Consider the following 18,273-nt stretch of genomic DNA (forward strand, 5'->3'; position numbering starts at 1 on the left):
AAGCTGGCTGAGGCCCTGCACCTGGCTAACTCACAACCTAGCTCCAAGGAGGAGAGCTGGGGACTCTGGTTTAAGGCGAGAAAGAGAGACTGAAAGGTACTGGGAAGAGGGCCCAGAGGACAGGCTTCAGAGGAGCCCTGAAGGTCAGAATAACCTTTGGGACCATTGTTTGGACTTGTTACCCTGAAAAAGGATTGATCTCAGTGACCCAGCTGGAGGGCTCAACCACATGAACCCTGGGAGAGATAGAACACCTTGGGGAGAAGGAAACTGAGACAGGGAGCACATGTAGGGCCACAAAGGGGCATGCTGGAGGGCAGTACCCCTAGACAGGCCTGTTAGAGCTGAAACCCAAATTTAGACTCCATGAAACCAGGGGCTCTCTTAGAGGTGGGAAGTCTTTGTAACCCTTTAAAAAATCCAGTAGTAATTGGATGAAAAAAAACAGATCTTCCCTCTACAGGAGGATAGAATGTGGAACTAGCTGCCAAGTGAACTCTCAGGGAATGGAGGGAGAGCACTGTCCGCGTTCTGTGGAGCAGGTGTCCCAGAATAAGCTGTATAGAAGCCTGCAAAGAAGGAGTACCCCTCTACTGGTACCACACAGAGAATATTCTCCACTTCATGAGGTAAGCATAGCTGGTGGATGGCTTCCTGCTACTCAAAAAAAAGAAAATGTTTTGAACCTGTAGGGAACACACTGTTTCCTGTGGAGTTAACCACTGAGCATCCAAGCTGTCAGATGGAGGCTCAGAGGTTGGGATGTGTCATCAGACCATGGTTCTCTGAAACAAAAGGAGAGGGTAAAGGGAGGGAAGATATGAGCACTCCGCACAAAATGGAGATGTTGAGAACAAAACTAATCAAGGACCCAAAGGACAGGAAGAGAAGAAATTATTGAATTGACTATACACCAATGTTAGGAGCCTAGTTAACAAATGAGAGGAATTGGAATTGCTAATTTATTAGCATAAATTTGGCTTAGTTGGTATTTCTGATACTTGGTGGGATGATTCCCATGATTGGAATGTTAAAATCAATGGTTAGAACCTATTTTGGAAGGATCAGTGGGCAAAAGGGGAAAGGATGTGGCAGTCTACATAAAAAATGGCACTACCCATTTTCAAGTTACTGATAGTTGTTAGAAAATGATCTTGAACACTTACTGATCAGTGTCCTAACTGGCAGTGGTTCTCAAACTTCATTGCACGGCAACCCCCTTTTGACAACAAAAATTACTACACGACCACAGGAGGGGGGACCAAAGTCTGAACCCGCCCGAGCCCCACCGCCCCAGGGGGCGGGCCAAAGCCTGAGCCCCACGACAGTAGGCGGAGGAGCCAAAGCCAAAGGCTAAGGGCTTCAGCCCGTAACCTGAGCCATACCACACAGGGCTGGAGCTGAAGCCTGAGCCCTGTCACCCTGGGCGGTGGGCCTCGGGCCCCAGCAAGTCTAACACCAGCCCTGATGACCACATTAAAATGGGGTTGTGACCCACTTTGGAGTCCTGACCCACAGTTTGAGAATCGCTGTGGGAAGCAGGTAAAGCACAAGATGGGGTGTTAGTCAGTGTGTGCTACAGACCACACAATCACACTATGGACAGGTGACCAGTGACAAATTCAGACTGGAAATAAGGTGTAAATTTTTAATGGTGAGAGTAATTAACCACTGGAACAACTTACCAAGGGTCGTGGGGGATTCTCCATCGCTGACAATTTTTAAACCTCTGGATGTTTTTCTAAAGGATCTGCCCTAGGATCACTTCTGGCCTTGGAATCTGTGAAAGTGGAGGGCAGATTATCCCACATCTGCCTACTGTAGGGCTCTTCCACCCTTTCTTCCTCTGTCAGACACGACCCTGACTAGATGGATCTGGGTCTGCTGCAGTCTAGCAATTCCTGTGTTCTGAAATCAAACACTGATCAAGAAAAATGTTGCTGAGTCTCCCTTTATTCCATCACATCTAGAACTATTTCCATATATATATTCATGTATCTATATAACAACATGAACAGTACAAAGACTAGTCTCCTCTCTTCCATAGCTATAGAGTGACTGTGGCCACTTCAGGACTTGGAAGTGCTTACGTAAGATGCATTTATTTGTTCAGAGAGCAGACCAAAGAGCTTCTCCCAGGAGAGGGACACCTCTGTGCTGAATTCATTTCCCAGGACGTCTTTGCAGACATTCAGGATTACCTGAAAAATGCTCTGTCAAAGGAACACAGAGCAAGTGAGACACAAACACAGAATTGCATTAAGGTTGGTAAATTCTTCAGCTTGAAAGGAACCAATTCTGAACAAGTAGTGCGGTGCGGTAACCCTGGAGTGACAGGCAGAACTGCCTGCCAGTTGTCAATCCTCTTACATCCCTTGGGAGCAGAAGCCCAAACTGACTGCCCCTGTTCCCCTCACCTCTAGGGCTGCCTACTCTCACCTCTCTGTTTGTGTCACAAAGTTAAATTCTTGTGGCTTTTGTAGAGCAGCAGATCTTGTGCGCAGACATTGGCTCAGATGTGAGGGAGCCATGGAGCTGAGGGTCATCCAGGGCTCCCCACCCTAGGGTTAGGGTTCCTATGGGTAGGGTAATTGGAGGTCGGGTTAGGATTCCTATGGGTAGGGCTCCCCGCCCCAGGATTAGGGTTCCTATGAGAAGGGTACTTAGAGTTAGGGTTTGTAGGGTAAGGGTCCCCACCCTAGAGTTAGGGTTGCTATGGGTAGGGGACTTAGAGCTAGGGATAGCATTCCTGTGGATAGGTTACTTGGAACTAGATTTACTGTTCTTATGGATAGGGATCCCCGCCATAGGGTTAGGGTTCCTATGGGTAGGGTTCTTGGAGCTAGGGTTAGGGTTCCTATGCATAGGGTATTAGGAGCTAAGGTTAGGGTTCCTATGGGTACAGCTCCCAGCCCTAGGGTTAGGGTTCCTATGGGTAGGGTATTTTGAGGTAGGTTAGGTTTCCTATGGGTAGGGTGCTTGGAGCTAGTGGTAGGGTTTCTATACCTGGAGACACTGCACTCCCTGTCACCTTACTAGCCCTCTACAGCTCCTGACTTTCTCCATGTAAGTTACTGCTGTGGGCGTTACGGGGTGTCAAACAATTACATAGGGGAGGGGAGGTGGGCCGCAGCCAGGAACAGGAGTGGAGGCATCCATTGGATGCTCTCTTTACTGAGACATGGGCTATTCTATGAAAACATTTGAAAAACTACCAGTGGAGGCTGAACCTCATTTTATTATGTCCTGCCCGTATTTCTGCACCTACAACCTGTAACTGTACTTATGGGCTCTTTGCTCCCACTTCAGCATCGTGGGGGATGGACCTAACACTGATCTCTGCAGGACTCATTAGATGTCTCCCCCAAATCTGCACCTTCCCAATGTCATTCTCTTTAGTTTAGGCTTCTGGGGCCAGGGATCAAACCAAGTGTCAGTGTTTGCATCTAAGCCCATTTAAGTGCATTTTTCTGGTATTTTTTCATTAGAAGTTAAATACTTTGTAAAGACTTTGTGATGAGAGGAAGGATGATGTGGGTGTGGATCTGGCTGTGGGTCCAGAGATCTGAGTCAGTTCCTAACTCTGCCACAGACTCCTGATGTGATTTGGGGAAAGTCACTTATCATCCAAGTTACCTCTCTGTAACATAGGGGCTATGCTATCCCTTCTTTGTTTATCTTGTGTGTGTGGACTGTAAGCTTTTTGGGGCGAGGACTGTTTATTACTGTATTTGTGTACATAGTCCAGCACAACAAGGCCCTGATCTTGGTTGAGGCCTGTGGGGATTATTGTAATAAACTTCTGTGATCTCATTTTCCATTTGATCGCACAAACAATTGAACTTGCATGGCATGGGTGCTTTATTAACTCTAATGCTTATTGCACATGCCTATGCTAACCTCCTGCTTTTTGACCACCATGTCAGAATGTGTGAACATGCATAACTATGCCTCTGGGATACTGATCTGTCCCCTGTGCCAGAACAAATAGCTGTAATCTCTAAACAAAGCATGTTCCCTTGATGTCTGCGTGCATCGGTACCTGGAAATTCACTGCTGGCACTTGGTGCACATTCTTGTGCTTGTCTGCTAGACGGTCCAGAATCCTGCAGGCCTGCTTCCAATTGTCCAGGTTTTCAACCACCTGGTTGAGGGCAACCATGACTCTCCGGCCATGGAAACGCACCAGCGGATCCTCCTGCAGGTTGCCTTCAGTCGGGATGTTCTTGAAGTATGCTTTTGTCTCAGGATAATCTTTGAAGAGTCTGTATTGGGAAGAAACAATAGTGACTGAAAAATCACAAATTAGCAAAGCAAGCCCACTGTGGCTGTGGCTTTAAGAGAATCTCCAGGATGGGAGATGACTGTGGGAGGAGGCTGTTGGTTTTAGGTTAGACTGATAGATTGACCGGAGTTAAGATGCTCCGTCTATATGTTAACTATGTATCTAATAAAGACCATTGTTAAATTACTAGCAATGAATTATTATTAAGCTTAGTAGATTACTTGAATATAAAACACCACATGGGACCAGGAGGGAAGCAAGTGATAAAAAGAACTGGAAGAAGTTTAAAAACAAACAAACCCTAAGGTAATAGTTACTCAGCAGTGAAAAACAAGTTTGAATGAAATAATATGGATCAATTAAGAGTTCCTACATTTCTAAAAATGTTGCAAAATGCTGAAAAGGTTTAAACAAATATTTGATTTATTTTTGAGGGCATAGGGATCTACTTATAAGACAGAAAAAGATTGTCATCTTTTTGAATATCGCAGGCACTGAAGCAATTTCATTATATAATTCATTTGAGCTTAATGTTAGAGAACAAACTGACTATGAGTTTGTCTTAGAAAAAATTGAGGCATACTGTTTACAAACAAGAAATGAAACATTTTTTAAATATTTCAGTTTCACTCAAGAAATCAAATGGAGGAAGAGATTTTTGAATCATTTTTAACAGATCTAAAGATAAGAAGTCAGACATGTAATTTCCAGAATCAATATGAGTTAATGATAAGAGACCAAATTGCGATGGGTATACAAGATATTAGTGTAAGAAAAAGACTGTTTGAAGAGCCAGATCTAAATCTGGAAAAAGCAGCCAGTGAAATACATGCCAAGAAAAACCTTTCTTGCTATGTGACTGTTCAACAATGTGTTCCCTCCCATTCAAAGGTGACATGTGTGGGGGACCCGCAGATCATGTGCCTCCCCCCTCCCTGATTTCTGCCAGGGTTTGCCAGCCCCACTTGGTCACATGGTGTGGCTGGGCCCCCTTCCTGCGCAGCAACTTCCAGAGCCCATGAGCTGCATCCGCGGGGAGAGGCAGGAGCCATAGCTGGAAGCTGCAGGGAGGAGCCGCTGCTTGCTGGGAGGGCAGACTGAGGGTAAGGGGGCGGGGCTCGAACTGTTCTGGAGGCGGCTGAACCTTTACACTGTGCCCTCGTGCTATCAGCAGATACCAGTTGTCTCTGAACCAGAGTCTTGGGGCTTGGTGCCCAGTTACAGTAAGGCCGCTTTGCACCAAAACAAAGGTGCTCCCACTTTCAGGCCCCTGTGGACCGCCAGGGTGCATCAGTAGGTCTGAGACCATAAACACTGGAAATCTGGCAAAAAGGCCTGTTCCTGAGAGTTCCATATCAAAGTTCAGAAAAAGTTCCCATCATGATTTCTTAATCCCTTCTGGTTGGTGCTAATTATTGTTGCCCTGAAACATTACGCTCTATGTTACCAGGTCAAAGAGGTCATTGGACCCTCTCCCCAGGTACTAATGACAGTGAATGGTGATGACTTCTCTTAGTTGGGACAGTAACAGCAGCAATTCTGGTTAATGGGGACATATTTGGCCAGTGCTGAGGCTTCATAGATTTTTAAGGCCAGAGGCACTATTAGATCATTTAATCTGACCTCTTTGCATAAAACAGGCCACAGAATTTAGTCTAGTTACTCCTCCAGTAAGTTCAATTGCATGGTGTCTAGCCAGGGTGAAACATTAAATTGAGGCTTCTTATTATAGAGTTTGTCAAATACACATTAAAAGAACCCCTGTATTTTGGTTCAGTAAATCATTTTATTTCATTATATATTTTTCAGACTGATATATTTAATGGCCTCTTCTCTTAATCGTGACAGCTGCTTAACTGTTTACTGTTTACTGTCCCAAAAGGACAAACTTGGGGTAGGTCCAGGTGGCAAAAAACAAAGGATATTTGAAGGAAGAGGACCCCCTTAATCCAGATCATTCCCTTTCAGAGTGAACTACCCCCCTCTCATAGTGTGACTCCTGTCCTGTATTTGTAATAGCCACTATTTTAGCTAGCCAAATTCCCAAGGGTGCTTGAGAGTGACAGCTGCAACATTACAAAAGTCCAAGTGTGAACAGATGGGCTTCAAGGAATTTACAAAAGAGTAATGCTCAGTAGCTTAGACCAGCATTTTTAAATGTGCAGCAATATCACCCCTCAGAGACAGAGGATAGAAACTGGCTAATTCACTCCCAAAGCTGTTCAGTACCTTTGGTAGATCACCCGATGCACACTCATTAACAAAACCTCTTAGAAGAACAGATTATCCTGGAACACATCTGGCCAGCAACTATTAAAGGGAATAACAGTGTGTCCCCACTGAATGTAGTGGGAGGGGAAAGGACTCCTGCACAGTCAGCAGCATTGTAAAGGGCAGAATGAAAGGAGCAGTTATATTTGTAATGAACCTTATTTCTAAGCACATTTCCAGTTTGAATAACCCTCTGCAGCTCAGAGACCAGACAGCGAAGGGGAGAGGCAGAATGAGGGAGCATGTGTCCTCTTGAACCTCATGCCAAACAGACAAGAAGGATGCATGTTGTCACTGTCCACCAGGCATCTCCGTCTCCTTAGTCCAAAGGCCCAGCTTCAGAATCTATGGACTTAGAATTTGAACTGAACCTGGAGTTCATTTATCGACTGAAACAAAACCACACGCAAAGATGAGAGGAGCTCAGAGAGCAGAGCAGACCTGCTCATCCCGTCACAGGGTAATGCCCTAAGTCTTCACTCTCAAGCAGCACAGAGACAGAGAGGGATGTTTCATGAGGAAGGAGAAGGGGGAAAAGTTTCCAGTGAAGCAAAACCAAATGTGTAGTGCTCTGCTATGACCTTTATCTGCAAGTCTGTCTCGTGGGCAATCACAGTCACTATATAAATACACTCACAGCAGGCATATGCAGTGTTGTTGTAGCCATGTCAGTCCCACAATATTAGGGAGACAATGATAAAAGACAAAAACACCACATTACCTGTGGGAGAACACTTTTCACAAAGCAGTCACTCTGTATCTGACCTATGAGTCCTCATCCTCAAAGGAAACCTGCACAACATTTTCAAAAGATGAGCCTGGGAGCTTAAATTCAAATAACTCTGCTGCTAGACACTAACAATCATGATCTTAATAAAGTCACTGGATTTATGGCTTATTACAACAATCTGTATCCCATTAACCCCCCTTTTTGTCCTATGACTGCAGGGGTATTACCAGGCCACTTCACCTTGAATGGTCTCTTCGCACATATTCTATTTATGCTAAACGATCTGTTCCACTTTGTATTAAACTGGCACACTCTTGAGTACCTTTCCCAGCCCTGAAGAAGAGTGCTGTGTAGCTCAAAAGCTTGTTTCTCTCACTTACAGAAATTGGTCCAAAAAAGATCTCACAACAGCTATGTTTAGTAGAGACAGAAGGAACAACAGTGATGATATCAGATGTCACAAACAAGCACAGGAGAAAGCTACATTTTATAGCATATTTTACGCTACAGTTTGAATTAAAACAAAAGCAGGAACTAAACCCAGATAAGCAGGAAGCCCTTGAATGTCATGACTTACTTGATCACAACTGTTTTGCCATTTTCTTCTGGATTCTCAAATAACTTTGCCCAGATGTATTGGATATTCTTTTTATCAGCATCAGTTAAAGCCATGATGCCTGGAGGATGCTCCCTGGTGAAATGACAAGATAGCAGACAATTTGCAGCCCCTGCTTTTGGAGGAAGCCAAACATTCTAGATGAGTTCAGACATAAATGGAACAGACATAAATGTTCCATATGAAACCATTCCTTCGACAGGAGGGGTCTGTCTGTGACACAGGGCTTACTTTCGTTCTGTACTTCAGAGAGACAGACAGAGAGAGAGATGTGGGGGTCACTTCCAAACAGAAAGTGCAGATGGGACCGAAAGGGAGAGTATAAGAAAAGCCAAATGAGCCATTCCAGCACAGTGTAAAAGAGATGTTTTCCAATCAGAACTTTGGTCAACTTTGAACTTTGGGGAAAGGAGCGAAATCTGATCTTTTCAGCCTGGGTCCATCTCTAGTAGAAAATATCTGCACATTTTGGATGAAGTTTCAACAGAATAAGCTCACTCTTCACGGGAAGAGAACATTCTGGGGCGGTGGAACGCATGGTATAAGTGTTCTTATTTACGCTAGGCTTCCACACCATTAGGCCAATGTTAACAAGAAGACCTCCTGTCTCCTAGTGGGGATGCACGACCAAGCACCAGTAGTGACGAAGGGCAAAAACTGCTGTCTCCTGCTGGGGACAGCAAAGGGGACTGCATACAGTAAGAACCTATCAAACATCTGTGTTTTTTGACATTCTAAATATTTGAATAAATTGACTCAGGATGCCCCATAGCCCTTTCAGAGGGATCCATCCAAAAAATGGCCTCTTTACACTCCTTCCCACTTCTTAAATGGTGGAGGCTGGGTGAAGCTCAGTGCTGTAGTCCACTTGAACAGTCAAGTGGTGAGCATCCTCTTTCAAACTTTCAGAGGCCAGTTGGCAGACCCACAGCCTAGCTCCAATTCACACCATCCCTGGTTTTCTGAGGTGGAACTGGGAAACACTCCCCCAGGTCGTGCTACTTCTGACTGTGCACTGCTCTTTAAAGCACTGTGACACTGAGACATCAGGCCTATCTTAAACCCCCACTGCACTCTGGGGTATCAGCCAAAATGTAGGAGGAAGCAGCAGAACTTGGGGGAACATTTCCAGGCCCTGCTGCTTCAGAATGGGGTGGAAAGGAAGCTGTCTGCTCCCCAGAAGATCATTTTCCTAGAGATAGAAGGATAGAGGAGATCTAGTAGCTGAGCTCCAAAATCCCATACAAACTGTAGCTGCCCAGTTGTGCCTTGGAGATGAGTTCCAGCATTGGAAGGATTAGTAGGCTGCTGAGACTCATCTCCAAGAAGACCTACAACAATGCAGAGGAGAAGCAAGGCCTGCTGGGAGTGGAAGATAGATAACAGTTAAGAGAGCAGGGCCTCCAAAAGCTGGATTCAGATTTTTTTATTCAGAACCAGACCTGGAATCTGATTCTTTTAGGTTCACCGATCACTGTCCATCAGCGAATTAGAGTTAATCGCAGCCCTGCCTCTGTAATTTGCTTTGCTGAGATGTCCCAGACAAACTGTATGTTGGATTATTCCCCTTGGCCTTGGACTATTTAATGGCACTAACGTTTATCTCTCTGTGGTCCTAGGATCAGGGAACTCTATCAAGAAAGTCATGGTTCTACTCTGTTCTTTCCCACTGCTTCAGGTACAGGCAGCAATAAAACAGATGGTGTCTGTGCATGAACTGAGCTCTGTGACCCTCAAATCCTCATTTCAGGCCACACTCCCTGTCCTTCTTCACACATCTCCCACTCCCACCTAAGCCTGAGTAGCTGGGCTTGACACTGGAGTGGCAGAGGAGAAGGAATCCTCCCCTCCCGGCTGAAGTGACAGCAAAGCTGCTCCATGGTGGCAGCTGCAGGCCCTGTGATTGCAATAGGCCTTGTGTGGCCCTTCTCCGGGGGATGGGGTGGAGCAATGTCTGATGGATAACAGGCCTCACCTCTGGCCCACTGCCAGTCCCTGCTGTGCAGGGGGAGCCCATGCAGGGCAGGCCAGCAGCAGGGCCCTCTGCAGGTGCAGAGGAGGGAGTAGGATTTGCCCATGGTGTCATTTTAGGATGTATACACGCCAGGTACCTCAGTGCTGGAATCCTGTTTCTTCTGAATAAAGAGGCAGCGGGTGCAACTGAAAGGGAACTTCAAAACAAAAGTGAGACAACTAGTGAGCTTATTGGGAAGGTGGGGGAAGCTGAGATTCCCATCAGGGTCCTCAACAGCACAGCTGCAGTCAGGACCCCAAACCAATTCACGACTGTGTGTGTCCATCTTAATATAAACAGTAACAAGGTTACCAAGGAAATCAGAGTTACCAGGGAAACCGCATTAAACCTCCCTTTCAAAAAGAAAATGTGTTTAGTTTGTGTTCCGTAGCTTCAGGGACCTACAAAACCACGGATCAGGCCTTTCAAACCAGCATCATTTACGGTCAACTCCTGGCCCCATCGAAAGCCGTGGGGAAAAGCCCACTGATACTGGAACTGTAGGGCTGAGTCTCCGCTTATTCACCCGTAATGAGAGTCAGGAGTGCATCCATGAAAGTAAAGTTAATGGATGACACTGGTGTGACGCCTGAGTCAATGAGAGGAGATTTAGGTCCTTGTGCTTAGGAACGTGGCAATATCGTCTGTGTGCGCCTCCCCCACCTCAGAATGCCCCTAGAAAGTGAAGGGTGCTGCCCCGTTGGCTCAGTGAGGCTGTGTCGTGCCCAGCCCTGATCACCTCAGCACAGCCAGGGGGCGACGCTGAGAGCGTGGCCTCACACTGTCTCACTGGGGGCTTCACCACGGGGAGGCTGCTGAGATCCAGACCCAGAGTGGGGGGTGCTGCCCCTCGCTCGGCCTACTCGCCCTGCTGCCATGCGATGGGCTGTGGGGCCAAGGTCAGCCCTCACAGCCAGGAAGCTCCATGTAGTTAAACACCAGACCCCTAGATGGGGGAGCCAGGGGCTTGGGGCCAGGGCAGGCTGCTCCCCCATACCCCATCCTGTGCCCAGGGCCTCTCCTCTCACCACACTGCTGGCACCTCCAACTGATGGAGCTCCCCACCTCTGGGAGCATCTGGCAATGGAATGCTGGGGGTGACAGTTGGGGGGAGCAGGAGGGGGAGAGAGCTGAGTGAGCAATGGTGGAGGGAAAGGGAAGGCTGGGACAAGGGGGAGGTGAGAGAAATTCAGACAGAAATCTGGGAAATAATGAGTCAGCAGGGGGAACCCTGGGTGCGTGAGGCATGGGGAAAAGGAATATACATCAGTGAAAGCCCAAGGTCCAGATCCTCCCACTGTGGAAATGCCCATTGGCAGGGCACATAGATAGAGCCATGCTTTACTTGTGAGGGGTTCTCTCACCACCATATATGGTGGGGACAAAGGTGCACCTGTCAGGGGACTGGCCAGGAACATTGCAGGGAGCAGAAGCCAGTTGCAAAGCTAGTCCCAGGAAAGCTGCAAGCCTGGAGAGAAAGTCCACCCGGAATGACTGCACCCAGGGCAAGGTGAGCTAGACAGATGAGCGGGTCCCCCAAGGAGCTGTCCTGGACCTGTGCTGTTTCACATATTCATTAATGATCTGGAAAAGGGGGTTAATAGTGGATTGGCAAAGTTCTCAGACAATACAAAATCATTCAAGATAGATAAGTCCAAAGCAGACTGTGAAAAGTTACAAAACTTGACTGGGCAACAAAATGGCAGATGAAATTCAATATTGAAAAGTGCAAAGTAATGCACGTTGGAAAAAAGAATCCCAACTGTACATATACAACGATGGGCTCTAAATTAGTTGTTACCACTCAAGAAAGATCTTGGAGGCACTCTGGATATTTCCCTTAAAACTTCTGCTCAATGCTCAGCAGTGGTCAAAAAGGCTAACAGTATCTTAGGAACTATTATGAAAGGGATAAAAATAAGACAAAATATCATAATGCCACTATACAAATCCATGATCACCCACACCTTGAATATAGTGTCCAGTTCTGATCACCCCATCTCAAAAAAGATATAGTGGAACTGGAAAAGGTTCAGAGAAGTGCAACAAAGATGATCAAGGGTATGAAGTGTCCCACCAAAGCCAGCATCATTACAAGCATCTACAGCCCCCCTATCAGCTCCCCCCCTCCCAAAAATTATAACCTACTGAATATATTCCTCCTATTTGTATGCATGTATCATTCTTGTATCTGAAGCTAGAAGTATAAAGTATAACTCTGGGGTCCTATTGTAATTATGCAAAGTGTGGGCCAGATGGTGGTTTAGAATCTTGATGGCTCCCATTGATTAGGACAATTGGTTGTAAATGGCTGTTTACTTGCAAGCCTTCCTGTGTTCCTGTAAGCCAGCCCAGGAAAAATAGAGGTAGGGGGTCTCACAGGACATGTGACCATGTCACATGATGCTGAAATCCATCTTAAATCTGGTACTTTTCTGAGGGTGGGGACCCAGAGACACCAAGGCAAACCACACTAGCCAAACAGAAAAGACTTTGGTTTTACCCCACTGGCAACTGTCAGTCACACAAGCAATTCCCTTAGACACTCCAGTTTCCCAGTATCATCACCAGTGCCACTCGTTATGGGGACAAATAGTTATGAAAACCAATACCCCAGTAAAAGAAAAAAGGTTCACCCGATCTCAAAGGACCAAGCCCCAGACCCAGGTCAATATACAAGTTAGATCTTACTCATAAATCACTCTGTTGCCAATCCTTTAGAATCTAAAATCTAAAGATTTATTCATAAAAGGAAAAAGATGAGAGCTAGAATTGGTTAAATGGAATCAATTACATACAGTAATGGCAAAGTTTTTGGTTCAGGCTTGTGGCAGGAATAGAATAAGCTGCAGGTTTAAATCAAGTCTCTGGAGTACACCCACAGCTGGGATGGGTCATTCAGTCCTTTGTTCAGAGCTTCGGTTTGTAGCAAAGTTCCTCCAGAGGCAAGAAGCAGGATGGAAGACCAGATGGAGATGAGGCAGCTGCCTTTTATAGTCTCTTCCAGGTGTAAGAACACCTCTTTGTTCTTACTGTGGAAAATTACAGCAAAATGGAGTTTGGAGTCACATGGGCAAGTCACATGTCCATGCATGACTCAGTTCTTTACAGGCGGCAGGGGGTTAGTTACAAGGTCATTGTAATGGGGGGAGTTGCAGTACTGCTAACCTTACTTCTGCACTGCTGCTGGTGCTGCCTTTGAGCTGGGCAGCTGGAGAGTGGCGGCTGCTGGCCAGGAGCCCAGTTCTGAAGGCAGCAGCGCAGAAGTAAGGGTGGCAATACCATGCCATACTTCCGCGCTGCTGCTGGCAGCAGCTCTGTCTTTAAAGTAAGTATGGCATGGTATTGCCACCCTTACTTTTGTGCTGATGCCTGCAGAGCTGGGCTCTCAGTCAGCAGCCGCCACTCTCTGGCCGCCCAGTTCTAAGGCAGTGGAGCAGAAGTAAATATGGCATAGTATGGTATTGCCACCCTTACTTCTGTGCTGCTGCTGGCAGAGTGCTGTCTTCAGAGCTGGGCACCCAGCCAGCAGCCACGCCTCTCCGGCCACCCAGCTCTGAAGGCAGTGCAGAAGTAAGGGTAGCAATACTGTGACCACACCCTAAAATAACCTTGTGACTCCCCCCGCAACTCTCTTTTGAGTCAGGACCCCAAATTTGAGAAACACTGGTTTCCCTCGTAAAATCTGTATAGTTTAAGGTAAAAGTACACAAGACCAGTTTTCACAGTCTGTGACATGTTTTTCATGGCTGTGAATTTGGCAGAACCCTACATATGGTGCTCCTGGAACTGCGGCACCACGGACAGCTCAATGCTAGCAGGGACCAGGGCTGAGAGGAAGAGCTCCTGGCTGGCTGCTGGGCCTGAATTTAAGATGAGCCCTGGGGGTAAGGGTGAGGCTGTGGAGAAGTGGCCCAGGGAACTGAAAGTAGTGCAGTTAAAGGGACATGGTGGCATTTGACTGCTATTTGTAGGGTCCCTGGGCTGGAACCTAGAGTAGTGGGTGGGCCTGGTTCCCCACCCCCCTCATAGGCCATTGAGGATGTGGCCTACATTTGGACAGAGATACACCACAGGAAGGGGATCTGAACTGTTAAGAGGCTGAGCTGATACCAGAATAGACCAAAAGGATGAAACCATTGCCTCCAGGGCAGAAGCCCTGGGGGTACAGCCCAATACCAGGGCTGTGACTACCTAAAGATCGCAGACACGCTTGAGCAGAGGGGTGCTCATGAGAGGAGGGCACCATGCCATTACATAGGTCATACTGCAGGACATTTAGAAACCTTCAGGGCTGGATTGTACCCTGGGGTTTTGAGGCTGCTGAAGATATTTGCTGCAGGGCCATGTGGTATTGGAGAGCATACCTGAGCAACTCTCTGATAGTCCAATGAGGGTGACCAGATGGATCAAGTAGGCCATGCTCTCTTACCTGATGGCTCCAGGCAGGAGACCACTGGAGCTTATTGTTTTTTCCTCAGAAGATGCAATGGTCCTCTTCAAGACAGTTACTTACGTCCATATTTCTGGCCTTTTTACAAAGTGGATTTTGATTATCTAAACCCTAATCTCTAGGTTCTCGTGACGGTATGTAAATGTACCTAGCTGCTCTGCCATAGCCAAGGACATGGATAATCCGGTAATTCACATGTACATTTCAGAAGGATCCAGCCACAAGAAACTAGTGCTGCACTGGTTCTAAAATCCCAGCCATTGTTCTTGGGGTGCCCAGCCTAACACTTGGGGTCTGGATTTCCTGCATAGTTGAGATAAGGATCGAGGCACAGCAGCACAGCACAGATGCCTAGCCAGAGAGCTGTCTCTTTACACCTCCTGTAGCTGCTGTTTCAGTGAGCCAAGGGTCTCCATTATGGGAGATAAGAAAAAATGTGTTGTGGAGGCAAACTGGCTTCTAAGGAGGAGTCCATAGTCTATATAGGATCCATTCAAAGGCATCTGATGCCACTGTCTTATTTGTATATTTACATATTTTTCAGAATTTAACTTCAATAAACAATCCTAGTTTCTCTCCAGCTATATTTCAAATTTTGTAAAAAATGCTCTTTCAAGAGTGAGGCTCTCGGCCCAGCTTAAGCCCTGAAATGTTTTTTTGAACTCCTGTTTACATGCCTGAAAAATCCCTGTAATCAGAAACTGTATAGTTAGCAGGCAGCAATTCAGTCCTAACCAGGCACACATGTATCACTGCAGGTGTCCCTCACATCTGACTATGTCTATGGTGCATTTGGTTGGCTGATTTTTGTTTAGTGTTGCACCTGGTCTTGGGGTGAAGTCCTAGTCCCAGTGAAGTCAATGGAAAACTCCCATTAACTTCAAAGGGGCGGGAATTTCATGTCTGGTTAACTTTTAAAAGAGTTGCTGCAATTCTTGTTAGAGCCACAAGAGGAGGCAGCTGTCAAAGCATCTGCTTTTGGTTGCTTTACACTGACTTCGGTGCACACAAGAGGCACAGCATAGGCAAAGGCAGTGCAAGCTTCCCACACTTCCCCAAAGGGTTTAGCCCTGATCTATAGGGATGAGGATAGTTCACTCTCCATTGCTCAATCTTGACCTTTCTGCTGAGATTTCCAATGAGGGCCAATGGCAGTGGAGGTTTTGTAGATTCCCTCCACTGAAGGGGGAAAAATCCACCTAAAAAATTCCTCCCTGACTCCTTTGAAGGCAACCAGTAAACCTACCAGGAGCATAAGGTGTGAGCTGATTACTAATATAAAACTGCAGTTTTTAGGAACTGACACGAACAAATGAGTATTGAGAAGGGAACTGAACCAATATTGTGATTGGTATTTACTCTGAAATATTGTTTCCATATTGGCATTAGAAATGAACTCAGCTCCTCAGGATGAAAGGGAAACAACCCATCATATTGCAGGGGGAAATTCCTTCCAGACGCCACAGAGACAAGGTGGGGGAGGTAATATCTTTTATGGAACCAACTTCTGTTAGGGCACATCTTCACTGGCAACATGGCAGCGCTTTAATGTGGCTTGTGTAGTCGCAGCACAGCGCTGGGAGAGAGCTCTCCCAGCACTCTAAAAATCCACCTCCATGAGGGGCATAGCTACCAGCGCTGCAGCACTGTCTACACTGCCACGTTACAGCACTGAAACTTGCAGCGCTCAGGGGGGTATTATTTCACACCTCTGACCGAGACAGTTGCAGCGCTGTAAAGTGCCAGTGTAGACAAGCCCTATTAGTAAGATAGACAAGTTTTTGAGCTCATACAGAGCTCTTCTTCAGTTCTGGGAAACTAACTCAGGCCAGATCTACACTACACACTTTGCTATAACTACCTCACTGAGGGTGTGAAAAATCCACACCCCTGAGCAAGGTAGTTATACTGATCTAACCCCCCGCCCTCCCGGTGTAATCAGTGCTATGTTGTGGAGGTGGAGTTATTAAACCAATGGTAGTGATCTCTTAAGCGTGTCTTCACCAAAAGCGCTACAGCAGTGCAGCTGCATCAGTGAAGCTGCACTGATACAAGTTTGTAGTGTAGACCTGCCCTCAGAATGAAGAACAGGAGTACTTGTGGCACCTTAGAGACTAACAAATTTATTAGAGCATAAGCTTTCGTGGGCTACAACCCACTTCTTCAGAATGTTACTGCTAAATACAAGGTGGAACAGATTGTGTAGCATAAGTAGTTCACACATAATTCCAGGGACCATTCAAGTGAAGTGGCCCATTAACACCCCTCCAGTCATAGGGAGGAAGAGGGGTGTGTGAGAAAGCAGTTGGGGGGCCTTGGTGGTGGTTTACAGAATGCTTTAATAAGCTATAAATCCAGTGTCTCTATTCAGTCCATAATTTTTAGTATATACCAAAATTATGGATTTAAGCTCCCAGGCTCGTCTTTTGAAAGTGTTGTGCAGGTTTCATTTGAAAACGAGGACTGATCAGTCAGATACATAGAGTGATCACTTTGTGAAAAGTGTTCACCCACAGGTGATGGGGTGTTTTTGTCTCATTATTTTCCTGTATGAGTTTGTTCAAAAGGATAGCGATTGTCTGATTTCACTTACATAGTTTATTGGAGGCATTTAGTGCACTGGATGAGGTATACAACATGTTGTGATAGGCATGTGTTGTACCCATGTATCTTGGAAAGTGGGTTATGGGGGAGGGTTGATCACTGTAGCAGCAGAGAGATGTTTGCAGGTTTTTCACCTGTTCTGGCAGGGTCTGGTGCCACTTTGAGGTGGTGTGTCCTGGTCTGTGGGGAGCTTGCTTCTGATGATGAGCTTGGAAAGGTTGGGCATTGTTTGAAGGTCAGAGAAGGGGGTTCAGGAAAGATTTCTTTCAGGATGGTGTCCCTACTGAGAATGGGTTGTAGTTGTTTGATACCCTGTATAGGCTCCAGTGTGGAGTGGTAGGTGACAATTAGGGGTGTGTGGTCAGAAGGGGGTTTATTTCTGTATTGTAGCAAGTTCTCTTGGTGTATTTGGGTGGCCCATTCCATGATTACATCTACTCTGGTGGAGTGTCCTTGTTTGGTGAAGGCAGTTTTGAATATGTTAGGGGTGTATATCCCAGACTTTCCCCCTGAAGCACATTCTGTGGAATCTGAGTGCCTGGCTGTAGATAACAGATTTCTTGGTGTGTTTGGGGTGGTTACTGGATCTATGAAGACAGGTGTGATGATCTCTGGGTTTCTTGTGTATATAGTTATCTGAAGGGTTTCATTGTTGAAGCTGATCATGGTATCCAGGAAGTTGATGCTAGTGTGGGAGTGTTCCAGAGAGAGTTTAATGGACGGGTGGTAATTATTGAAGTTGCGGTGGAAATCTATGAACGAGTTTGTTGTCTGTCCAGAGGATGCAAATATCATTGTTGGGTTTTGTTGTGCATTTGTCTAGAAATTCTTCTTCAGGGTGGCCCAGGAAGATGTTGGCATATTGGTGAGCCATCCTAGTACCCATGACTGTGCAAACCATGGGAAACAAAGTGTGTTGTTAAGGTAAAATTGTTATCGGTGAGGATGAAATGAATGAGATTGGTGATGTTTGGTGAGGATATCTGAGTGTAGCCCATTGTCTTGTAAATATTTGAGGCAGGCAGCTATGCTGTCATTGTGAGGGATGTTGTATGGGGAAGTGACATCCATGGTGGCATGAATGGTGTTCTGAGGGGGGAGGTTAATGTTGCGGAGTGTGTGGAGGAAGTTGGTTGTGTCATAGGCGCCGACTTCATGGGTGCTCCAGGGCTGGAGCACCCATGGGGAAAAAATGGTGGGTGCTGAGCACCTACCGGCAGCCCTCCTATCAGCGCCCCCTAGCGCATCCCGCCCACCGGTGGGCCCCGTGGATCAGGGTCTCCACCTCCCTCCCCGCGCC

The 18,273-nt window shown here is 46.5% G+C and overlaps 1 protein-coding gene across 1 annotated transcript; it reads right to left on the reverse strand.

Moving 5' to 3' along the window:
- Window positions 1-2,069: 2,069 nt before the first annotated feature.
- Window positions 2,070-14,338, reverse strand: LOC112105151 (hemoglobin subunit alpha-D-like). The gene is made up of 5 exons (XM_026650787.1): window positions 14,284-14,338; window positions 13,689-13,797; window positions 7,864-7,977; window positions 4,043-4,265; window positions 2,070-2,213 (listed from the first exon to the last, which is right to left on the reverse strand). The coding sequence occupies exons 1-5, from the start codon at window positions 14,336-14,338 to the stop codon at window positions 2,070-2,072; spliced, it is 645 nt and encodes a 214-aa protein (XP_026506572.1).
- Between the last annotated feature and the right edge of the window lie 3,935 nt (window positions 14,339-18,273).

Source organism: Terrapene carolina, unplaced genomic scaffold, assembly GCF_002925995.2.
Source record: "Terrapene carolina triunguis isolate 2854851 unplaced genomic scaffold, T_m_triunguis-2.0 Scaffold93, whole genome shotgun sequence".
Taxonomy (NCBI): domain Eukaryota; kingdom Metazoa; phylum Chordata; order Testudines; family Emydidae; genus Terrapene; species Terrapene triunguis.

Excerpts from the sequence above, each read along its gene's own strand:
- LOC112105151 (XM_026650787.1), bottom strand. The coding sequence starts at position 14,338 with ATGGCCTACTTGATCCATCTGGTCACCCTCATTGGACTATCAGAGAGT. Across the intron at positions 7,978-13,688 it reads CAGTTCCAGGAGCACCATAT|GGAGCATCCTCCAGGCATCA; the intron begins GTAGGGTTCTGC and ends TCATTTCACCAG. Across the intron at positions 4,266-7,863 it reads GGCAAAACAGTTGTGATCAA|ACTCTTCAAAGATTATCCTG; the intron begins GTAAGTCATGAC and ends TTCCCAATACAG.